The sequence below is a fragment of the Alosa pseudoharengus genome, unplaced genomic scaffold (genome assembly GCF_046254945.1).
Source record: "Alosa pseudoharengus isolate Yale_2024_CS ecotype anadromous, Long Island Sound unplaced genomic scaffold, YU_APseudo_1.1 YU_APseudo_1.1_scf_79, whole genome shotgun sequence".
Classification (NCBI taxonomy): domain Eukaryota; kingdom Metazoa; phylum Chordata; class Actinopteri; order Clupeiformes; family Clupeidae; genus Alosa; species Alosa pseudoharengus.
The window spans coordinates 67,501-85,404 of record NW_027468869.1 but is presented as its reverse complement, the minus strand read 5'-3'; the positions used below and the strand labels follow the sequence as shown (position 1 = coordinate 85,404).

The window sequence follows — 17,904 nt, the reverse complement described above, 5'->3', positions numbered from 1 at the left end:
ACACACACACTCCCACCCCTTTACAGGGCTTTTTTCACCGCAGGCAAACACAGATGTTAGAAATAAAAATAAAGAACGCGAGAAAAGCCTCCTGGGAAAAGAAAAGATGTGTTGACGTAAAGGTTGGGCCAAAAAAAAAAAAAAACGCTTCACGGTGTATGTTCACAATAAAAGCCCAGCCAGCATGAGCATTTCCTCTGGTGGAATTCTTCTAACCTTTAACTGGATCATAATTGGAAAGAACAGTACTGGAAATGTTTTCCAGAAGCGACTGGTTTCACCCATGTTGAGTTCAAGAAGCCCAAAGCCCCTGTGTGTTTTGACTGCATGGTTCAGCGTGTGGTAGGTGATGAGTGTTTGCATCGGAGCATGCATGCTCTTCGCCGAGACAGAGAGAAAGAGAGAGGGAGAGGGAGAGAGAGAGAGCTTGGCTGGCTACAAGTGGCCTAGTTTTTTCAGCTAGAGCCACAGCTTCTGACCTCCCAACCCAGCTTATCAACACTCCCCAAACAGCCCCCGCCTCCCCAAACTACACCCACTGCCCCAAACTACCCCCACTGCCGCAGCCAGACACAACACTGACCGCTACGCCAGCCGCCTCCATCTCCTGACACCCTTCTTCGGCTGGGACCAAACACAAACACACACACACACACACACACACACACACACACACATCCATGCACTTATTTTTTACTATCTATTACTATCCCTTTAGAACACACCCTCTGGTTTGACTTAATCTTCTACACTAGGCATGCTCTGGTTACTATCTTGACTTTGGATATACCGGTATATGCAACATTTATTTAGTTACTTCAGGTCACCTACGGCATTGTAAATTAAAACAAAAACTTTGTAGGTTGCATTGGATAAATGTATCAGCTAAATGAATGAATGTAAATGAATTTAAATGTAAAACATTCACTCTTTATGCCTCAAAGAACAAATGAAAGAGTAGCCAATAATAAATTAACAATAAGAATGCTAATCATTTCACAAATGAAATGAAAAATGAAAAACTGCATTAATAAATAATGTCCCACATCAAATAGTCCACCTACTACCTTACATTGACTTCTCTAACAAATTAGAATATTTAAGATAAAACCACTAACATATGTCTGTGTTGGCACATTGCCTTATCTTGGCACTGAATAAATATAGAACATTTTCATATTTTTTCTTGCCAATTTTGGTGCTACAGCTACAGCAGAGACAAACAGTCAAGAGCGAAACAGAGAAAGAGAGACACTAAGTGTGCGTGTGTGTGTGTGTGTGTGTGTGTGTGTGTGTGTGTGTGTGTGTGTGTGTGTGTGTGTGTGGAGGGGGGTGAGACTCTTCAAAAACAGACCCTGCATTTTGCTGATCCAAACGCAACAGCACCATGACCACAATCAAAAACTGGCAACAGAGTTTCAAAAAGTACTACAAAACCTACTGACATGATTTATGTAAACATATATTTCTTAGAATTCTGCATTGTCTGTGGTGGGAAGCCTGTCTGGAAAGAAACAACGATGAACACACTGAAAGACAAACAGAAATCTGAGGGGCTAAACCAGGATGATATTGTAGAAGCTCTCATGACAAGGGGACCCATGAATAGTGTTTGCAAACAACTGAACTGAAGCGCAGTCTTTCTTACAGAAACTCTGCAGCATTCACGACCATCTGCACAGAGGCACTCTAATCACTTCCAGCCCAGACCACATTCTCCTCTTTTTTCCATCTTTTTCACCTCTCAAGGCATGACCATAATCAAATAATATAAAACAAAGCATTAGCCTGCTACCACCCCTGTAGGCCTTACAAATGTCTCAAAGTGTACAGTCACAAAACTACTACTGCATTTTTCCACTCAACACATTTGCTCGCCATTATAGACCACTGGTATGCTAAAGGGTGCAAGGCTTGGGCTATCATGGCTTTTCATGGAAGAAAATCATTGGCCATTCGGCATGACTAACAGCTCACCAATTCCAGCAAAAAGCTAAATAATATTTTCCTGTTCCTGATTAAGATGCTGTGGAAAGCCACTATAATAGCTAGCAAAACAACAATTTGCTTCAGCAATCCCACCAGAACCTCAGCATAAACGAAGACCCTGCCCCCATTTCCCTCTCGCTGTCTTCATCTCTCCAAGTTCTCCCTCGCTTTCTTGCTGAACTGAGAATGCTACGTTAACACAGAGCCTTCCCATGAGCCTCTGCTTCCAGGAAGTGGAGCCTGAGATGCATCAGGGGATGTCAGTGGTGTTGCCCTAAGGATCTGACTGAACCTTTCCTCTCCTTGCTTTTCCAAATGCCTGGGGGCGCCTCCATGATGTCTGATTCACTGGTGTGTTTCATTACAGTAAAAATCTAATATTAGACAATAGCAGAAACAAAAACAGTTCGCTGTGTAACAATATCAGACAAATAACAGTTATACGTAATTACAGCAATAAATACTAAGACCATTAGGGAACTTAGGTTAATAGCAGAATTACACAATGGCCAGTCCAGTCTTTTCACGGCGTGCTCAGCCAACCAGCCTGGGGACAGACAAGCTGAACCAGACCAGCTAACGGTAACACACAACCCGCCACCACCGCACAACTCTTCCATCGCTAAGCCCTCACCCACCACTTTAGCCACATCGCACAAGCGATTCACTAAAAGCCAGCATATAATCTCAGCATGTCACATGGCATTTGCGCTGTTTACACATAACAAATTACATTCCAACACAAACACAGTGCTCTAGTCTGGCTGGAGAGAGAGAGAGCCCAGCCGGGCGGAGGCAGAGACTGCGGCCGAGCGACTGGGGGGTGGGGAGTGGTGGGGGGTGGACTGGGGGAGTGGTGCAGGAGCCTGCGGGAGGGCTAATTGGTCCGTCTTTAGCCCGTGAGTGGATTGATGGTGATGGTGAGGCGGGGGTAAATGAGGAAGGAATAGGCGTCCGAGGAGATGCCTGTCCTTTTTGATGGCCTATTTTCCACACTCAGGGACATGACTCACAGGGAGATGGGACTGGCTGCTGACACAGATGTGCTCTGTGCTAGAGATGCACACAAAACGTCCAGAAGCTTTCATAACAGAATGTCTTTATGGAAAACAATAGTATTATTTTTGCTGCTCTGATTGTGTTGAAGTTTTACAACATACATATTTATCTATTATATTTTTAATGATTATTATATAATAGTAATGATATGAAATGTAAATACACTTTAATAACAATTTAACAATTTCAATGTTGTATAATAATAATAATAATAATAATAATAATAATAATAATAATAATAATAATAATATGTTCCTATTTGATTTCTTGTCATTCATTCTGCTGATACCCTAACCCTACAAAACTATTAAATGTTAAATAATTAAAAATATTTCCATGGGGCTTGCTTGATGTTATGTACTCATTCAGCTATTGAGCACTAGGCAGATAAAATTCATTAAACATCCCATAGTTCTTTTCCAGAGAGAAGTGCAAATCTACGGTGAATCACAGGGTAGGCTAATAAAGTAACATGAGACATAATGGAAGATTTCTCTGTGGTTCTGTGAACACTCTCTCCTCCTCTGCCTCCACTTCCTCCTTCTCTCCCCCACTCTCTCCTTTCTCTCGCTTACTCTCTCCAGTTCTACAGTTTACGCTTCCATCATCTCATTTTCTCTCTCTCTCCCTCTCTCCACTTCCCACCATTCCCAACATGTCCTCTCTCTCTCTTTCTCATCATATCTTGTCTTTCACACCTTCTGTCTCTCTCACATTCTAAAATGTGTCTTTCTATAGAATGCTTGAAAATGTTGGGAATGCCTGATTTTACACATTCTATATGTAAACTTTGATCAAAATGGCCACCTCCCAGTTACGGCTATGACAATAGCTTGAGCAGTATGAATGCATAAACTGAAAGCACATACACATGAACTACAAGAGCAGTTCAACATACCATGGTACTGTATAATTCATTCTTGCACAAACTGGCCATAGTCAGTACAGTGAGCCACTCCCCAAGGATACAAAGCTGAGACATGTCCTTGAGCATTATCGTCAACATCAATAAGGTACACGTAAGCACAATGTACATAATATGTGTGAACGCACACACATACACATACACACACACACGTACACAAACACACATGCACACACACACACAACTTTATACACACGTATACACACACACACACATACACACACACACACACACACACACACACACACGTATGTACACACAAACACGCACACATACACACACACACACACACCGACACGCACACACAAATTCACACACACATTGCACGGCATCCCAGGTATGATCCTCAGAGATTGATCACACACAGTGTGTCTGTCCACTGCACCTGCCACAGCCATTTTAAGTTCCACTGTCTTAAACAAACATTTCTATCCCTCCATTTTATAAATTCTTTAAGCTAGTTTTTTTTTAATTATTAATGCTTCACCACACTCATGGGCCTGCATTGCAGTACGCTTTTATAAAATAAAGGTTTTTTTTCATCCACTTATGGTGACCAAGAGAGTTAAATAAAAAATATTAAAAGGCAGCTATTTTTGGAAATGTTTACATGTTTACTTTGAAAGCATGCTATCGATTGTTTCACACCTTGTGTGTGTTCGACGTTCTCTTTAAATCTCTGAAAGACTGCTGACGTCGCACAGGGCCATGAAATATTCAGAGTTTCTCAAGAAGAGAGAGAGAGAGAGAAAACTGTCGTGAGACTGAGCCCGGGCTCGAGCAGCTCTTAGAAAAGCCTCGGCTCTTCCACATCACAAATTATTCAATATGCTTTGATGGTATTGGGCAACACAATCAGCCTGAGTGACAAAGAGAGAGTACTGTTGTGCTGTACGGAAACAAATCATCTGCCTGCTACTACACAATCTAACAGGACACACACCACTGCAATTTAGATCCAATCATTCCCAAGTGATACAATCCCAGCACAACAAGAAGAAAAATACTGCCATTGGAATGTTAATTTACAGTGTCCATAACTACAAAGAAATACAACAGTTACCACAGATAAATAAAATAAAACACAATAAATAAAATGTACACCCAATTTAGCCAAGACAAGTTATAATATGATATCAAATAATACAAAAAATAAAAACAATATATAATACAATACAATATAATATAATAATATTGTTCTGGGAATCGTGCCACTAAAGCTGATAATCCAGGTATTCTTCTAATGTCTGTTCTTACCTGGCTGTACTCGAGACCCTTGCAGTAAACCTCTTACGGTCAGTTTGGCCGTAAGCCCCTAATGAGGGGCAAGGATCTACAGTCAGATCTACTCTCTCAGCTCTGAAGGACTAGGAGCTGCGGTCAGATCTACTCTCTCAGCCAGAGCAATGCTGAGCTGCTGACCGACTCTATGGCTCCTCTCCCCGCCACCACCAGCTCCAAACCAACAACAAACAAAAACAACCGCTCCAGTCAAAATAACTCAGCTTTGCCCAGCCACACATACACACACACACACACACACACGCACACACTCATTCTCTCTCTCTCTCTTCTCTCACACACACACACTCTCTCTCTCTCACACACACACACACACACACACACACACACTCACATTCTCTCTCTCTCTCTCCTTCACACACACACTCTCTCTCAGTACACACAGGTCAAAGATGTCCGAGATGCTCACCACTAAAGAAGTTCTTGGCCCGCAGGTAGGAGACGCTGAGGCGTAGAATCGAGAGCTTATCCAGGCTGGAGGTGACTTCTTCGGGGAATGGCAGTAGGCTGGCCAGACGATCCAACTCGGAGTTCAGCCGGTCTCTGTGCCGCTTGGATGGGTTGGATTTCACACCCTCCACCGGCGGCTGTTTTACCCTGGACAGGCAGCGACACAGGTGCATCAGAAACGAACACAAAGTGATCATCAGTGATGGTCACCAGCGGGCCTACTACTCTAAAGCTAATAAGAGTTGTATCAAAATGGCCAGTTTATTTCCAGGAAATTGTATGCTCTTGAATTCTGTTTTAAACTACGTTTATATATATATATATATATATATATATAGGTCCACAGTGTGTGGTGCACATGACACAGTCAGAGGAGGTTCATAATTTGTTTTAAAAGAACAGCATTTAGAGGTTTGCCCCTTTATTTACCCTATACATTTCAGCGTGATCATGCATCGCGCACAACGCTACATTTTCCACAGGCACACACATTACATTAAATAGGCCTAACTAATATATTTCGTCTAGTTTAGATTTATTCGTACCAAATCCCATCATAAATTCAAGTGATCACAAATATTCTAATAATAATATAAGCTTTTATGAAAATAATCACGGAACTAAAAGTAGACTAATTGAATGCAATTTCTGCTCACGTTCCCCTCATAGTCTGAGATGGCAATTAGGCTACAACATTAAACTGTCACCACCAGCAACTTCGCAAACACACTTCCGAAAATTAAATTCCTTTGGCATTTTACAACTATGCCAAGGAAGGAATATGCAGACTCATTACTTGTCGAATTAGGGTTTAAAATGATGAACCGAGTAACGGAAATGAAAGATGGAAAATCAACATCTCTGCCTACTCCTGCACCTGCGCTTTCTTTCGATAGGCTGAGTTTATTTCCCGTTCTTCACTGAATAAACCTAAGATGGACTATCCAACTATGCATAAACAAAGATGAAACCAGAGAAACACAAATACAGTTACATCGTCTCTACTCATTTAAATGTGAATTGAATTCCATGTAGCAGCTTTACCATGTTAGGCTACACAGTGATTAAATGGAGCGTAGGCTACAATCGGTCTGCCAGTTTACCGTTATTGATTAAAGGGCACTGGTAGGCTATATGTAATTAAATTGCGGTATAATATGTGATCCAAAGTTTTGAACACTGCCCCCTGAGACTTACAACACAGAGTAACCTACATGTGTCAATGGGAATTTCATTGCCAGGATCACAATGCATGTAAATAGTTTGTCAAAACCAACAAATACATTTGATGGACTTGTGGACGCACCACAGTTCACCACATGTAATAGTGTCGACCAGCCTACATTTTACATAACCTGTTAGTTGACAGGTGGATGACTAAATAAAAAAAATACACCGATTTAAATAGTCAGACTATGTAGAATGTTATAGGCCTACTTACGCTCTTTGGACCGGTTTTCTTCGTTTCCGTCCAGCATACATTTTAAGGCTCTACAGTAGGTCTGTATTCCTGTAGTTCAGCACAGTGTTGTTCGACCAACACATATCTGGCAGAAGATTTACAGTCTCTTCTCCCGCAAAAACACAATGCACAAATACCACGACAACCCCAATGCAAATTATGTCTTTATGTTTTCATTGTAAAGACTCCAAAAAACGAATACGAATTTACAAGTAGCGTTGAAAGGCACCGATCGTGCTCCCAAATCCTTTTACTTGTCCGGTTCCATCAATCAAAACTGCGAATCCATCTTATGTGAGCAAAAATCATTTGGGCATAAATGATGTATTAACAGAATTAAATTGAAGTACTGATTTAGCATCCCATCAATTCGGCGAGACAGCGTGAAAAGTATCCTATTTCAACATTAATTGACATAGTTGGTGCCAGCAAGTGCATGTCCCCTTCGTCATTTAGGCAATGATGATAGCAGTCCAAACGCTAAGACGACACTTATCGAACGAGACGAAAACAAAGTTGATTTAAAGTTAAATTGGCATATAAAAAACAAACGACATTTAAATTGCGTCAAGACTTAGCATCTAATTCATCTTTGCAAAGCTCCTCTTCTGTAACGAGCTCTTGCGCGCTCTCGACGTCAACAACCCCCTCCCTCTCCCTTCTCCACCAAGTCAGAGTAGGGCACTCATTCTAGTGACCAGGCGACCGGCACAGATTTGAACGGGAGCGCGCAGCGAAGCACAGGCCTGAGGTTAAGAGGCATGGGAGGGAAAAAATCTCCCAGATACACGGGCGAACACGTCAGGCCCGACGCGCTCACTATCCGACTCGTTTGTCCAATCGCAGCACAGCATAGCACAGCACTGAGGCCTGTAAGCCGCCGGTTCTGCTGGAGGGACGGAACCTTTCTGCAGGATCATCGATTTGTATGATCAGGACAGACGTTGGCTCAAGATTATCATAGGATTTTAGCATTACATTTGATATTGAAGACGGAAAAGATGTGTACCATGTGTAATTGTCAGCATTTTAGGACAGAACAAATGCAGAATGCATAATTTATTCACGACATTTAACAGAGAACTTAATGTGCCAAACGCCTTCTGTTTGTGCTGTGTATTTCTGAAAGTTGGCATAATTACTGTGAATGAACATATTTACCAGAGTGTGAAATGTGAGCAGTGTGTGTGTGTGTGTTTGTGTGTGTGTGCACCTGAAGAATGGACTGTATGTGAGTCTTGGAGGACAGCACCATACTACAGCAGGGACATTTTATTTCCAAAGAATGATAGGCCTACTGCAGGAATTTTGGTGCATATGACTCAGCGTTTTTTGTTTTGTTTGTTTGTTTTGGTCAAATGTCCATATTCCAGATCTGACTGAAATTACCAAAAAGAGGAAAAAAAAAATGTTTAGATCATGAAGGGAAAAATATAGATATATAACTATATGGATTAATAAAAATGGAAGCTTATAACGAAATTCAATTGTACCCTACACTTTCTCATTGTGTTACCGAACTTTAGAGCTAGACAATAGCCCTATGAAAATCAATATCGGCTACCGGCAATAAAAATCGGTCGATATTCTAATTATGTTAATAAAATGTCAGTCATTTCTACGGTGAGGGTATACATTCTGCACTGAAATTCCCTCAGAAGATCTGTCATCAAGCGACCGATAGGCTACACTTCTATCCCCAGCGCCATGGGTCATCTTCAATCTATTTAGGCGTTTATTCAGCCACCCAATTCGATCTAATTTCATCGTTTTTGAAGCCACAGTCCTTCTCAGCCATGAAAAGAAAAACATAAATCCCACATGAAAGCTTACTAGCGGTGGCGTCTAAACACTGCGAAAGATGTGTGTCAATTTATTCTGGGAAAATCCGCTGTCCTCCGCCGCTTGCTCTGCGCTCCGCTTCGCTCAGCGGGCCCCAGTGGGTAACTAGAACACATGATGCAGAGTTAATTACTGCTTGGGCAGACCTGCAACGAGTCTGACATTCTTCGCAATTGTTGTGTAACTGATTGATAAAGAGAAAGAGAGAGAGAGAGAGATGATGGGAAAGGCATGGATGAAAGCACCCTCTTGTGGCCATTAAGAAAAAGAAAAAGAGATGGAAAAGGACTTGTGAGTGGCCCTTGTTTTAAGCACCCACTTAGCCGTTTGGACTATGATAGCCTGTAAAAAGATCACACTAATTGTAGAGTCATCAAAATGCCTTTTAATAGCACAAGAATGAAATATTAATAATGAGACACAGAGAAGAGGGGCTCTTTGCAATTACAAAATAGCAAGAAAAAAGGTCAAAGCTACAATATACTTATGCTGTATTTTAGGAAAAATCCGTCAAAAATGGCTTACATATTTAACAGCTGTGCAGAAAATTTACAAAATGGTACATGGTACGTGAGGGCTCTTATAAGGCCAGGTAGCACACAAACAAACAAACAAACAAACAAACAAACAATAAAATCACATACATACATTTAAAAAAAATGTAAATAATACGATGATACTGCATTTACAAAAGAAACTTGCCCTCACACTTTCCTCTGTCTAGATAGCAGATGATTATGGGATGGTATGGAGCCGGAAGAAGCCCAGGAGAGGACCAGATCTGGGCCTGAACCACTCCAGTGAGCGGCTGGTTGGGGTTGTGTGTGTGTGTGTGTGGGGGGGGGGGGGGGGGGGGGGGGCAGGAGAAAACAGACATCTGCAGTAGCAAGTGCTTCTATTATTCCATTGTTCTAAAGCATGCAGAAAACGCATTTAATTAGTTGGCCGAGAAGCGCTGAACCCCAGAATGATGAGAATCATTTGGAAAGTTGGCACCAGTGTTTTTTTTTGCGCACTCTTCCATTTTGTGAATTTCTAGGAGCATGCCAGGATTCCACGCTCATAACTCTCTCTCTCTTTGTGTGTGTGTATACTGTATGTATGTGTGTGTGTGTGTGTATGTGAGAGAGAACCGATCTGTTTGAAAGAAAGAAACTGAAAGTGCCAAAATGCTGTCGCATCCTGATATGTCCTCTGGTTAGTCCTCTTCCATGTTTCCCGTTCAACCACACCAGCCTTCTTGTAGCTACGCACCATCACTACCAACCATCTCCCTCACAAACCAACATGGTTCAACCAACACCTCTGATCACTCCACCTTCCTCATCCACTGCACCGGTGAATGACACATTCACTATCAGTCCATCTCCTATCAGTCCATCTCCGGTCACATCACCCCCCCACAGAACCAGGTGTCCTCTTCACTACAAACACGAAATTTCTGAAGGCATCCACAACGAGGGATCACAACGGAGGGACAATAGGGACAATCTTTCCATTTTTTAATTACTATTATAAGAATAAGTAAGTGGCATACTTTAGTTGGGGCATCACTATGTGTTGCATATTTACAGTACCAACCAAACCTTTAATTTCCTATCTGTTAAATCAACAGAGCCAGCAAACAAATCACAGTTAAAATCAACACACAGAAGCCATTACATGTCACTAATGCATGAAATCAAATGAAATAAAATCCTTAAGGCACTTGGGATGTTTTTAACATTTCAGACTAACTGCTGTGGGTGAGAGTGTGTCATAGATATGTGTCTTAATAATCTCATATGAACGGGTAAAGCATTTCCTGTCGTAGTCCGAGGGCCTTTACGGACCTCACCCCACTGATCTCCAAAGTATTTGAACAAACTGCATAAGATCCTGTAGCTGCCTCGTACTGTTATGGTTTATGCTGGAGAAGCCACTGATACACCTCAAGGGAGAGGGTGTGTAAAGTGACGCCAAAGACGATAAATGCTTCTGACTTTGGTGTGTGTGAGTGGTGTCTAAGTGTGGAGGGGGGCAATCCTCTAAGGCTTAATTCCTCGGGGCTATTTTCCGTGGAGAGGCCACCTCTATGAGAGCCACCTCTTACAGACGCCGAGAGGACGACTTTCAACGTCTTCGCCGCTATAGTATTCAGCTCACAAACCTACACGAGTAAGGAGAAAACCCATGCTTCCAGCGCTACAAACTAGTTTGCCCTTTTCTACAGAATTCATAGGCGGCCATACTCCTTAATATGGTGAGGTAAGGTATTTTACATACATTGTTTTGCTTTATTTACATTTCAATATTTGAAAAGCAAGGTTCATGAGTAATTAGAACAGTCCTATTTGTTTTTGTTTTTTTGGAATATACAAAAGCTACACTCTGGTGAAATGTGAATTGAAGGCACATAGGGTCTGCCAATCCACTCTCTTGCCTCTGGTTAACCACCTCCTACTCCTTGTTGACAGTCAGACGGAAACCAATCAGAATTGCCGTGCTAGACAAGGACCAGGAAGTCTCACGCAGAGAAGAGTGGACATGCTAAGCTTCAACAACTTACTCTATAATACAATCTCCATTCTGGTATAGAAACATACAAACACACATTTGAAGGAAAGAAGGGAATAAGAAAAAGAAATAACAACATCATAACAACAACAAAACAACAAACAAAGCAGGAGCAAGAGGGTGATTGGTCACTACAAGCCAATCATCTCAGTGCTACGGCCACCTGCTGTCTTTCCCATAAGAGGCCATCTGCATGTTTTAATGAGTTCATTTAATTTAGGAACTCTCCTCTCTACCAATTCCTCTACTCTCCTGTCCTAGACACCGGGGGGTATTCCAAGTGTGTAGTTTAGTGACAAACTTGGGTAAATTACAAGTAGTAAACCTCCTAATGGAAGAGCTGTATGGCTTTATCCTCCTAACAAAACAATGCCATAGGCCTCTTGTTGTAGAAGGTTTACCATTTACTCTGAGTTAACTTACCTGGGTTTGTCACTAAACCACATACTTGGAATACTCCCCAAGTCTGTTTAGAGATGCAGAGATCACACTGACAGCCTGGTGGGGGCAAAAGTGTGTGTGTGTGTGTGTGTGGGGGGGGGGGGTCCCTCTCCTCCAACAGAATCACAAGTTTAAAACAGAGAGAGAGAATGAGAGAGATAAACAGAAAGAGAGGGACAGAGAGAGAGAGAAGGCAGTTAGAAGAAGCCTGAGACAGAGGAAGAGAAAAATGGCTCATTGACGTATCTGATATTTTTGATTAAATGCTTATAAAAAATATAAAAGACACATTCATAAAGCGAAACAAAACAGCACAAAGCAAAGTGAATAAATGTTATCCATTAACAATCTGATTAACATACCTTGTTACAATTGTGATATATTATAACATAATGCAGTTTGGCTAGCAGTTTGGAGGGGGGGGGGGGCAGTGAGAGAGGCCTGGGGGAGTAGGGGATGCTGGGGCAGTATCGGCGCTGAGCGGCCCCTTGCCCCTGATGCCCTACTGTTCTGCTGGGGGTTGTTACCCAGGAGCCCCCAGCCACAGATGGCCAAGGCTCCAAAGCCTGGGGATGGCTGTACTGTGTTCCCAGGGCAGTGGGGTTGGAACCCTGGAGGTTGCCCCCATTTCTGTGGCAGAGCCTGGGTGGGGGGGGCTACCAGTGTGCACTGACTGTGCCAGGGAGATGTATGGCAGCTATGGCTATGGCATGGAAACTTCAACTCACTCTCACACCAGAGTCGGATGACTTCCTGACCCCCTGACCTTTGAACTTTGCCACCACCCAGGTTCTCCACAACTCCACATGCGTCTGGGCCCAGAGATGACCTGCGGTGCATCTCTGGTGTGTGTGTGTGTGTGTGTGTGTTTGTGTGTTTGTGTGTGTCTCCCTCTGCCTTCTGCATGCTTACTTCATTAAAGAGATCACAGGTAGCAAACCTACCACACACACACACACACACATACACACACTTATTTCCTGTGGCTGTAAAACGCACACACACACAAGGCATACTAAAATCTAGAGTGACAAAGAAATGAAAAAAAAAAAAAAAACAATTGGATAGAACGCAAAACAAAACAAAATAAATATTTTCTTTTGCACCTTCCTGGTGTCTTTTCCTTTCCTCCGAAGAGCAGCCCCCGGGTTTTCCAGTGACAGTCCTGCTGCTGCTTCCATTTCCATTTGCATTTTTAAACAAACAAAAACAAACAAACAAACAAACAAGCAAAATCAAAGTGTCTGACTGACGTCATGCAAGGTCCTCATTTGTACGTTTTGAGCTGCGGCTGATGCGAGGGGGAAAAAAACAAACAAAAAAAGGAGTCGCTGTCACATCTCCACAGGAAGGCACGTAGAGAGAATCTCAGAAGGCATTTGTGAACCTGTTGTCATTTGTTTTTTTTTCTTTTAGTCAGTCTGGACTCAGTTTTCTTTAGAGACGAGTGCTGCTTCGTCAGGTCTCACAGCGTTCATTTTCATGACAGAACAAAAGGCAAATGGGTGTCTGTCTGTGCATTCTAGAAATCACAGCAGTTGGCCTGACTGTTCTCTGTGAAGTATGTGGTTTCATTGACCATGTTAGGGAACTGGAAGGGACCATTGTCCTGTATCAGAGGGTTGGTGATCTGCAAAAGAAAACAAGACACAAAACATCAACATCACACAAGACATACAGTTTCTGAAAAATCCCCATTTGAATTTACATTCCCAGTATCTGGGTATGTAATTATGCTATGAAATGCATTGCACAGTGATGAATTGTAACAAGCTTTCTTCTGTGTGTGTGGTGGTTTTCATAGCTGATGTGCAGGTTGACGGCTTAAAGGCCCATTTTTGATGAGCACCCCGTGCTTTTATTGCACATTTTATTGTACATTTTATTATTTACAAACATTTTTGACCCAGGGAAGTGCTCCCCTTTCTTTCACTTAGAACAGTCCTATTTGTTTTAGTTTTTTTGGAATATACAAAAGCTACACTCTGGTGAAATGTGAATTGAAGGCACATAGGGTCTGCCAATCCACTCTCTTGCCTCTGGTTAACCACCTCCTACTCCTTGTTGACAGTCAGACGGAAACCAATCAGAATTGCCGTGCTAGACAAGGACCAGGAAGTCTCACGCAGAGAAGAGTGGACATGCTAAGCTTCAACAACTTACTCTATAATACAATCTCCATTCTGGTATAGAAACATACAAACACACATTTGAAGGAAAGAAGGGAAAAAGAAAAAGAAATAACAACATCATCAACAACAACAAAACAACAATACAGGTGTGTCTTGACCTTGCTTTTAGTGATCCAGCCGGTACATGCGAGACAAATGGAGTCCGCTTACCGGTGTCTGGCCGTTGCAGTTCAGGAACGGCCGCTGCTGTACCATCAGGGTCTCCAGGGGGTTGAGAGCGTCCTGTGGGGTGATGTGGTTGAGGGCGGGCACAGCGACGTTGGTGGTGGCAGTGCCCAGGGCGTCGGTGGTGCTCCGCGGGTAGAAACAGGCCTGCTGCTGGGGCGGGCTGTGGTTGAGCAGGGCCTTCATGTTGTGGCCTGCCAGCGAGACGTCCGGCCGACGGTGGTTGTAGCCCACGCCGTTCGCCAGGGCAGACGGGACGGACGTGGCAGGGTTGGTCTGGGCAAGGGCAGCGGCTGGGGGCGAGCTGTCGAACATGCAGCTGTTTTTAGGTAGGTGAGGGACGCCCATTGACCCCGGCTGAGGGGTTGCGGCGGGGTTCGGGGCTCGGAAGGCCGCCCTGAAGGTCGGAGTGTTCTGGGGGAGAAGCTGCGAGATGGCGTCTCTTTGGAAATTTGCCGTCTGACCGTAGCAGTTAGACAAGTGCTGGTGTCCATTGGACAGGGGGTTGGGAAGCTGCTGCTGCTGGCTCTGCAGCTGCTGGCTCTGCTGCAGGTGGTTCTGCTGCTGTTGCTGCTGGAGAGGCCACGGGTTCTGGCCGGGCTGGGTGTGCAGAGAGAAGCGTCCCTGCAGACAGGCGGCAGGCGAGTTGGTCAGCGACATGTCCGTCTGGTTTGGAATCCTCTGGGCGCGCCCTCCCAGCATGCCGTCTGCCATGGCGGAGCCGGGCAGGGACGAGACCCAAGAGCCATCCTGGCCATTTGGTTGGTTGAGAGGCTTTTGAAAGGCCATTGGCTGGGACGGCAGGGTTGCAGCTGTGGGCATGGTGTTGTGGTTTGGCATGGCGGGCACCATCATCGCATTGGGGTGCACCTGGCCAAGCATCTCTTGCTGGTCAGTCAGAATCCGCCGCTGGGGCACAGACGCCCTGCTGTTCTGCTGGGGGCCATTGCCCAGACGACCTTGCTGTAGCTGACCCTGGCCCTGGGAATGGTTGTACTGTCCGGCCAGAGTGGCGGGGTTGAACCCTTGGAGGTCAGCTCCGTTTCCCAGGACCCTCTGCTGTAGAGCCTGGTTAGAGAGGCTACCAGTGGGCACTGATTGTGCCAGCGTCATCTCAGGGCCAATGTGTGTGAGCTTCATGGTGCCCCGCGGTGCCCCTCCTATGGGCGTGTTGTTCTGGAGGCCCATGCCCAGGAGGTTGCCCTGCGGCTGGGCATCATTGAATGTCGGCGGTGGCTGTGGTGGTGGAGCCCCCGGCAGATCGAAGACCTGTCCTGCAGCCGCCATGATGGAGGTCTGCAGCTCCAGCCCTGGCAGGCAGTCGGGGTGTACGTCCCCGAAGCCGCCCTGGCCCGAGGCGGGCATCTGCAGGCCGTTCTCCTCAAACAGGCCCTCCACGTACGAGAAGATGTCGTTGGTGAGGATGTCGTTGAGCTGGACGGCGCTCTCGCTGGTGGTCATGTTCATGCGCAGCAGCGTGCTCTCCCACTCCTTCAGCTCAAGATCGCCCACGTCTATGTCCAGCTGCAGCTCCGGGCACATGCTGGCGTCCGCGATGATCTGCTGCAGCGTCTCCACCATGTCCTTCACACTCGTCTCCGACTTGACCGATCCCACGGTCGGTGTGGTGGCAGCGTTGGCCTGTAAGTGCTGCCAGGGGTCCCCGCCAGGCACGGTCATCAGCGCGTGGCTGTCCAGGAAGACCTGGTCCATGGGCAAATCCATGGACACCTCCATGGGCATCGGAGGGAACTGGACATTGGCGTCGCTGCTGCCGTTGTCGTTGGTGCTGCCCGGGCCATACAACATCTGGTCCTGCTTGAGCATGGAGCCCAGCAGGGAGTTGGGGTCGACGTTAATCTGCTCGGCGGACTTGGGCAGCTTCATCGGCTCTTTGGTGGGCTGACTGGGGATGGAGGCCACGGAGACGGCGTCTTCGTACAGGAGGGCCTCCCCCGTCGCAAAGTTGAAAGGAAGCTGGATCTTCCTCTGGCGCAGATGCTCTTCACCCTCCTCATTTCTGTTCAGAGAGACAGAGAGAGAGAGAGAGAAAGAGGAGGGAAAGAGAGAGAGACAGAGAGAGAGAGAGAGAGAGAGAGAGAGAGAGAGAGAGAGAGAGAGAGAGAGAGAGAGAGAGAGAGAGAGAGAGAAATTATTACTACCAGTAGTCATTAGTCACAGGGTTAGACTAAGGAAGCAAAACCCAGCCAGAAATAGATGATCCTTGAGGCTGAATTTGAAGTGAGTAAGAGATGTATCATATTGGTCTTGTCAGATGTCTTGTTGATAGTAAACAGCCCAGCTGTGTGGAGACTCACGTCAGGGCCCTCTGGCGAGCCACAATGAATTCCGGTCTTCCTTGCTTGTAGATGAGTCTGGCGTTGGCCTGGACCCACAACCAGGAGCCCCCTTTGGTCAGGAGCCGGAACACTGTTAAGCCGCTCTCCCCCGTCTTTATCACTGCAGGGCAGAAGACATGGTCAAACACCTCATATCTCACCTGGGGCCAGCAGTTGGGCACATCTACTAGGGTTAGGGTTAGGCTATTAGGGTTACGTTTACAGTTAGGGTTAGGCTACTAGGGTTAGGTTTAAGGTTAGGGTTAGGCTACACCTGGTTGGAAGGATCCGATATGAGTGATTTCACACCTCTAAGCACTTGTGTGCCACCTAACTGATTTGCAGAGGATGTGTATCTGATTGTTGAGAGTCTGACCTGCCAGCGCTTTGGGTTGCACTCTGTGCATGTTAAATGCGCTTTAAAAATAAAACTGACTTGACTTGACTTGACCTTTGAACTTTGACCTGTGAGGGACGTTCTGCGAGAGACGTGGCGGGTACTTACTCCTCAGGTGGTTGTCTGCACAGTACATCATGTCGGCGGCGTGGATAAACTGGTAGCCCGAGCCACGCATGCAGAGTTCCAACTCCGTGTAGCCCAAGACAACCTTTCCCCTGCACACACACACACACACACACACACACACACACACACACACACACACACACACACACACACACACACACACACACACACACACACACACACACACACACACACACACAACCAGTGTCAGAGGGCAACACACAGGATTCTCTTTCTTTCTGCCTCTTTCTTTCTTTCTTCACTAACATATTTACTGAACTGACCTGGTGTCCACCCCTGGTCTACATATCTACTGAGCTGTTCAGGTGTTTACTGTTTACCCACATGTCTACTGTTTACATGTTTACGGAGACGATCAGATGTTCCTCAGATGTGACCATTTTGCCTAGGAATTTACTGTCAAAGATGGGGAAACCCGGCTGCAGAAAGTAAAAGTCCTACCACATATTTGTTCCAACCTTTCAGTAAAAACCATCTGATTCTTACTAGCTCAACTCTTCAGCCAGGTAGATGAGCTAATAAGTGAAATCACCTGTTTTAGGTGCACAGGTAAACCAATACATGGTACGACTTTTACTTCCTCAAGCCAGATTTCCCACCTGTGTTTACTGTTTACATGTTTACAGAGTCCATCA

General features: G+C 45.0%; 2 protein-coding genes across 2 annotated transcripts in view; both read right to left on the bottom strand.

Moving 5' to 3' along the window:
• Positions 1-7,845, bottom strand: part of LOC143111257 (aryl hydrocarbon receptor-like) — a 75,133-nt gene extending 67,288 nt beyond the window's left edge. Inside the window, exons 1-2 of the mRNA XM_076273448.1 lie at positions 7,167-7,845; positions 5,685-5,872 (exon numbers count right to left, since the gene is read on the bottom strand). Coding sequence (XP_076129563.1) covers positions 5,685-5,872; positions 7,167-7,207 — 229 coding nt within the window. The 5' untranslated portion in view covers positions 7,208-7,845. The remainder of the gene's footprint in view (positions 1-5,684; positions 5,873-7,166) is intronic.
• Positions 7,846-9,391: 1,546 nt separating this feature from the next.
• Positions 9,392-17,904, bottom strand: part of ahr2 (aryl hydrocarbon receptor 2) — a 24,130-nt gene continuing 15,617 nt past the window's right edge. Inside the window, exons 6-9 of the mRNA XM_076273447.1 lie at positions 17,228-17,337; positions 16,702-16,843; positions 14,369-16,403; positions 9,392-13,656 (exon numbers count right to left, since the gene is read on the bottom strand). Coding sequence (XP_076129562.1) covers positions 13,549-13,656; positions 14,369-16,403; positions 16,702-16,843; positions 17,228-17,337 — 2,395 coding nt within the window. The 3' untranslated portion in view covers positions 9,392-13,548. The remainder of the gene's footprint in view (positions 13,657-14,368; positions 16,404-16,701; positions 16,844-17,227; positions 17,338-17,904) is intronic.